Below are 6,754 nucleotides of genomic sequence, written 5' to 3'. Positions count from 1 at the left end.
CACAGCCGCAAAATTGTGTTCAGCTAATTAATTAGGAACAGAACGTGTCCCGAGCAATAATGGGGGAAATGACAATTATAATATTCATTTCAGTGTGTAACAATTATTTCCTAATAAAATTGACAAAGAAAAATGTTTAAAATTAATTGAGTTCGTGTACATCATATGCGTCAGTTTAAAAAGCTAACATAAAATGTGGAGATAATGGATGATTCTAAGTAACTTCTCGAAATACGTTTCAAAATCCATTATCTAGTTTCTTTTGAAGGGAGAAACCTGTAACGACGTAACCAGTTTAAAAGGGCAAAAACATGAGGTTTACAAGGCCATTTTGCTTTCTAGCTTTGGGATAATATTATAAAAAATATAATTTACTGTTTTTACATTCCGAAATTTACTTTAAATAGTTGTGTTAAAACCAGTAAGAGCAAAGATTAAAATTATGCTAGCCGTTGGTGATTTTGCCGCGATTCAAAATTTAAATTATCTGCAACTTCCCGCGCTGCAGAAGTCTGGCAACTCTGCGTCTGACATTTTTGGTATTAAAATTGCAGTCCCGATAAGTTATCGATAACGCATCGCCCTGCTTTTGCCATCTCTAGCCACGGCAGTTCGCGCGCTTTTTCTTCAACAGTCTTCAAACTGCGGGAAAATAACTTGTGGCGGTCGCAGGCGAAAGAAATAATTATAAATAAAAGAGCATATTATCCAGCGTACAAGCCATGGATATAGACTTCGGCGCGGAGGCGGGGCAGTCCTACCGCACGGTGCAGCTCTCCGCAAAAGAAGTGCTCGCCGCTGGCCGCCGTCAGCATTATTGCAATGTAAGTAGGGCACCCAATTGCAGAGCCGTGTATGTATCTAACTAGAGCCCCCCTCCATTTCCATGTGCCCCAACAGATGATCGACCTGTTGGCGAGCAGCTGCAAGAGTTCTGGCTTGATAGCCACTTCCTTCACGGACGACGAGCTGGTGGAGTTCTGGCTGTGTGACATTCTGCCGCTTATGTTCGATGAGGACCAAAAGATCCAGGACTGCGCCGTGGCAGCTCTGGCGGAGGCATTGGTGGCTCTTGACGTGTTCGTTATCCATTCGGCCAAGTGCTGGCCTCAGATCCGCACTGCATTCGTCAACAAATACACCACTCTCATTGGGGAGATGCGCGATGCTAAGAACTCCAACTGGCACAAGATATGGACGCTGCTTGTACAAATCATGGACGAGGATCTGCTCAGGGGCTGTGTATACATCAACAAATTCTTGGCTCTGGTGGAATTGGGCTTCCGCAACCCGGATAATGGTGTTCGTTCGGAAGCATTTCTTTGCTGGCGCGTGCTCATCAAGATCTTTGCCGCCTACGACGAACTGACATCCGTGAAGCGGCTTCGTTTGCTGCTAATCCCCCTGCGCACATCACAATCTCGATCCTCCCACGTGAGTGGTATCAAGTTGCGCGTCTGGTGGTATCTGCTAACCTGCCTGGACCAGGAGATAGCAAAGTCTTTCGACATCGCCGTGGAGCACTTTCTGGCTTTTATGTTAGGCGGAGGTCCACGAAATCTGCCCACGGGTCTGGCTCACAACTACCAGACGGCTCGGGAGTTGGCTCTGCCCTGCCTTGTGGCCCTTTGGGGCGTGGAGCCCAGTGAGCCATTGCAGCGTTTATTGAGAGAGCTACGCTTGGAGACCTTGGTTCAGCCCTCTCCTCTTATGAGCGGCGAGGTACTGCAAGAGCACTGGAAGCCACTTTTGTGCGCCGCCGTCGCTGGATTAAAGCTGCTTAGCGAGAACGATGCCACAGAAGCAGAACAGCTCCTGTTGCAGCTGCTCGTCCGGAATCTGTGCCTCGCCATGTTTCGGTTGGCAGTTGCACCCTTCAATGTAGCGTGCTGCAGTGCAATCGAGAAAACCCTGCAGGCTGAAGATAACTCCGGTGGCCGAGTTGTACGTGCTCTGTTCAATGCCATAGCCGCTGACAACTTGGTAATGGAGCGTGTGGCTGGAAGGGACCAACTTGATGTTCTGGAGGCCTACTTGAAACTTGTCCTGAAATCCAAGACAGAAGTACCGGCAGCCATTCTGCAGCGGAGTATCGCATGTATTTTCGCAGTCGACCGTATTGAGGCGAGCAATCAGAACGACTTCCGTATGCTGGGCTCTTTCGCTGAGTTTCTGATGCAGACCAACGACGAAGAGGACTTTGAGGGATTCGCAGTTAAGCTACAGGTCTGGCGACAGGTGTCGCAGGCGTTGTCCAACTATCTGCGCAACAATGCGCTGGAATACCGAGTGGCACACAACGCTTCCCTCTTGGACACTTGGCTTTTATGGCCACTCCAGACACTGGCTGCCTTTGCGGGGCGACGGGCTAGCAACACCTTTGATGTCTCGTTTTGCGATCAGTGGCGCCAACTGGTAAACGCAGGACAAAATGCGCCGGGCAGGAAGAAGTTCTTGTCGAACTTGAAAGCCACACTTACAGACCTTCTTAAGAGCAAGGACGAACCGCTCTTTTCAGAGCTATTCGATGCTTATGTGAGCTCCGTAATCAAGCTTGGACTCTGTAAAGAGGCACCACTGTATAAGGACGTTTTTGGCCTACTTCAAACCATCTTCGAGCAACCCTGCTCCCAGAAGACGCTCGAAGCCTGTTTAAACACCCTCCGCAACCTGGTGGTGGAGTTGCGCCAAAACGAACTCATGGTAGTGTTCGATTCCTTGAAACCAACTTTATCTTCTGGCATCCAGTGCTGGAACAAGATGAAGTGCGAGGGAGGCTTCTTGGAGGAGTGGAAGCGGGGAATTCAGGAAAAGTTTCGCAAGTTACCCATGAAGACTATGGCCAATCAGCTCAAAGAACTCTTCAAGGGAGATGACCTTTTCGTGATCATCCCATCAGTGTGGAGTCTGAACCCAGAAAAGCTGACGGACCGTCAAAAGGAGCGCTTTGCTGAGAAGTCGGACATTCCAGCTCTGTATAATGACATGTCGCAGTCTCAGGACTCGGCTTCCATAAAGCCATGGACTCCTAAGAAGGTGGTTATCGCAAAGAGCAAACAGGGAGAGCTGGCCTTAACCGGCAAGGATGACAACGATGAGGTGATCGACATAACGCCAAGCGAGGAATCTGAAAAGGAACCAGTGAGAATTGAGGTGATTACACCCATCCGAAAGAAACCCGGACGTAAGTCCCTAGCTCAAAAAGAAGAGGAGGCCGCTGCCAGGGCCGTCACCCTTGCCGAGGAGCCGCCAAAGCGTCAGACGCGAACACGGGCGGCCCAAAAGGACACGGAACAGCCAGCGCAACCACAGCCACCGCCTGAACGCCAGCTCAGATCGCCAAAGAAACTGCCACCGCCTCCGGTCGTTCAGTCTACAGCAGGTAAGCGCAACAGTAACAGGTGGGCTTAGGATGTTAATCCCCACACTTGAATTCTTGCAGCTGCCGGTAAGCAGGCCAAGGTTGCAAAACCCACCCCCGTGGTAATCGCACAGAGCGAGGATCTTTTCCCGGAAGTCGCAGCTGAGCCAGAGCCTCAGCCAGAACCGGTTAAGAAACCCGACCCTGTGCCTGAAACAACACAGCTGACTCCGCCTGATGTGCCCATGGAAGCTGTACCCTCTACCCAACTGCCAGGAAGCAGCGGCGATCCTGCCTCCTCTGCGGCTGCTGTGGCTGCCGGGGAGACGTCGCCGAAGAAATCTGGCACACGAATATGCAACTTGGTAAGCAAATTTAATCGCATAAGGATTGGGAAAACCGGTTTCCACTTGGGAACAATGATTTTATTAACTTTTCATCTTTTCGCAGAGCTCTCCACCTGATCGCAAGCAGACAAACAACTCCTCGAGTCCAACTCTGCGTCCCAAGCCCACGGGACATCTGACTGGACGCGGTGCCCAGTTGATCAATATGATACGCAACAAAAAGTTGGACGCTGCATCCGGCTCGCCGTATGCGTGCATGTCTACATCGCGTCAGGTCCACCAAGTGACGCCGGCCCGTGTCCAGGATCGCGCCGAGCTGGTGTCCACGCCCACCCACGAGCTGAACGAGCTGACGGGCACCGACCATACCTCCACGCCGATCCAGGCACCTCCTTTCAAGGATCTGCTGGTGTTTTCCAAACGATTGCCATCCCCTTCGGCCAGTCCCTCGGTCAGCATCCTAAAGCGCAAGCTGCGATGCGAAAGTCTCGATGATGTTACTCTGGACTCGCCGGCCCTAAAGCGAAAGCGAGTTAGCTTCCACGACCCACCGGTGTCCGTCACAAAGGAGTACCTGCGGGATGCTGATGAGACGCGCAGCAGCCTGAAAACCAAGCGCTGCCTGCTCATGGACAAGGTGGCCCAGACCACCGAGATGCGCCAGGCCCTCAGAAGACGCGGTCGGTTGGACAGCATAATCGAAATAGAGCGTTTCGCCAGCGAGCAGACGGCCAGAACAGCGACGACGGACAAGAGCCTGGACAAGTCCACAGGCGAAGCTCACGAAGAGGATGTATTCACCAGCCTAAAGTGGAACGACACAGGGAACGCCCTCAACATTAGCATAGCCGAAGAGCCTGTTAGGGCGATGGAAGTGGAGTCTGATCCCGACCCAGCTGGTCAGGATCTAGCCATCATGGATCCAGAGGCCGCACTCGATCTGGTGGTGGAGCAATTACCGCTGGAGTCGGTTTTGCAGCGCTACTTTGACAAGAGTCCGCTGAAGAGCGTCGGCACATTGGCTAAGTTTCTGTCCGCCCAAATGGGAGCAAACGAGAAACTCAAGACCAACGTGTTGGAAACTCTGTCGGAGAACCACCCCAAGGACTTCCTGGACCACGCTGTGCGGGAGAATCTGTCGTCGGTGGTGTGCGACCGCCTGAACCCGAATTCAGTGCTGGAGTACGTATGCGCCAAGTCGAAGATCAACAACAGTTGCCGCAACGGGCTGCTGGCCCAGGTGCCCGAAATTCTCAAAAGCGGACCGCGCTCCGATGCTGAGCGCCTGGCCTTCGTGCAACAGCTGATGGTGCAGTGCAGCCCCGATGATGACCTGCTCCTCGATCTCATTGCCCTTCTGATGCGCACGCGTCGTGAGCGGAAGAGCATCACCAACACCTCCACCCACATATCCAAGGGCGTTGTATCCGCCGTTGGAAGCCCTGACAACGTGGCCGAGACCGCGGCCGACTCCTCGTCAAACTTGTGAATTGGACTTGACTTGAAACTACTATTGAAATTTTACGCACTTGGCCATTGCCCTCGATTATGTATGGGAGTACGATCGTAACTCGTTCGTTCTAGATAGTTAAGTTTAAACTGCATTATGTTTAAGATTTATATTATGCCCGTTGGTGTATTATTTCGGCTGCAAAAACTTGCTTCGTATTTTAACAATAAATTCAATATTTTATTATAAAAATAGATTGATGGATTTTTAGGTAATAAGACAGTGGTTCGATTCCCTTTGCAAACGGATTGAGAACTTGTTTTTGTCTCTTAAGTGCATCCATCATAATTCGAATTTGACCGCTCGAATGCGATGACTAAAGTTTGATAAGAAAACCACACGATGATTTGAACTTGCATTGAGTTGAAATTTGTCTATAAAAACCTGGGAGTTGATATACTCAAGAGTCCAAGGTGCGCAGACATGTTCCTCACAACGTAATCGATTACCAGTAAAACTAGGCAAGTCTAATCTACTCCATGTTTGTGCTAATGAGTCGATACGTCTATAATGACGGGACAGATACGTTTCCCAACAGGCAGATAAATAATTAGGATGACTTCCGATAAATTAGGGAGCAGCATTCAGCGAGTTAAGTGCGTGTACGAGTCATTGATAAAATTTGTTTGGGTAATCATGACGCCAATTCTCAGTGATAAAGTGGCTCTGTTTCCAAATGATTGTGTAATGGATGGAATATGCAAATTATTGATTAAGCGCGGTTAAGGAAATCGCATTTCGCATTGGTATAGGGCATCCCAAAGTCGCGAGTTCCGCTTCATTGGTGCTTGTGACTATGCTGGATATTTTGGGGGTCAGGCAGTGGCACCTTCAGTGGAGGGCAAGCTCCACGTAAGAACCTCCACTGGTGTGGGTCCAACCCTATCTGGTTGATTTGCTGTTCTGGTCGCGGCAAAGTCAAACTACCCCGCCCGCCGCCGCGTCCATTGATAATGTTCACGTGCTAGCAAACAACGCGTCGTCGCCGACATCGGCAGATAGAGATACGTCGCCTGGCGACGCCGACGATCTTTGAAACATATGCATATGTATGTACTCTGTGTGTACTGTGTGTACTGTGTGTATATGGCATATACCTATGTACGTGTTCGCCTACGGCGACGTCTTTCGCTGGCATGCGGGCAAATACAATAATATTGTATTCCAGCGTGGGCGGAGCGTTCTGCACGCCGCGGATGCGTGCTAGGTGCTGCGGCGGACAAGACGTTGGATACTTTGTATCAGCTAAGGGCGTGATAAGTGCGCTTTCGGCACAATTAGCCAGCCGTTTTAGTTTGGGAATGCCAAGGTCGTTTGTAGGTCTGTACTTAGCACCGCTGCTCGTAGCATCCCGATCGCCAAATCGGCGAGTCTGGCCGCCCATGTATAAATAGCAATGGAAAGTTCTTGCCCAATTGCGCAAGTGAAACTGACCTACCTAACCCAGGCCATCTCGTGTGTGCGATGACGCAGTTCGTCCGTACTTGAGTCTTCTGCTTCGTCTGCTCACTGTCTGCGGAATCAGCTGGTCAGCCA

General features: G+C 50.6%; 1 protein-coding gene across 1 annotated transcript; it reads left to right on the top strand.

Moving 5' to 3' along the window:
* The first annotated feature begins 572 nt into the window (after positions 1-572).
* LOC6548845 (telomere-associated protein RIF1) lies at positions 573-5,410 on the top strand. The gene is made up of 4 exons (XM_001975423.3): positions 573-824; positions 901-3,382; positions 3,443-3,726; positions 3,812-5,410. Exons 1-4 carry the CDS (start codon positions 723-725, stop codon positions 5,195-5,197), a joined length of 4,254 nt encoding a protein of 1,417 aa, XP_001975459.1. The 5' UTR covers positions 573-722; the 3' UTR covers positions 5,198-5,410.
* Positions 5,411-6,754: the final 1,344 nt, after the last annotated feature.

Source organism: Drosophila erecta, unplaced genomic scaffold (genome assembly GCF_003286155.1).
Source record: "Drosophila erecta strain 14021-0224.00,06,07 unplaced genomic scaffold, DereRS2 tig00000092-arrow-pilon, whole genome shotgun sequence".
Classification (NCBI taxonomy): Eukaryota; Metazoa; Arthropoda; class Insecta; order Diptera; family Drosophilidae; genus Drosophila; species Drosophila erecta.
Note: the sequence above shows the minus strand (reverse complement) of the source record. Positions and strands in the feature narration are given on the sequence as shown.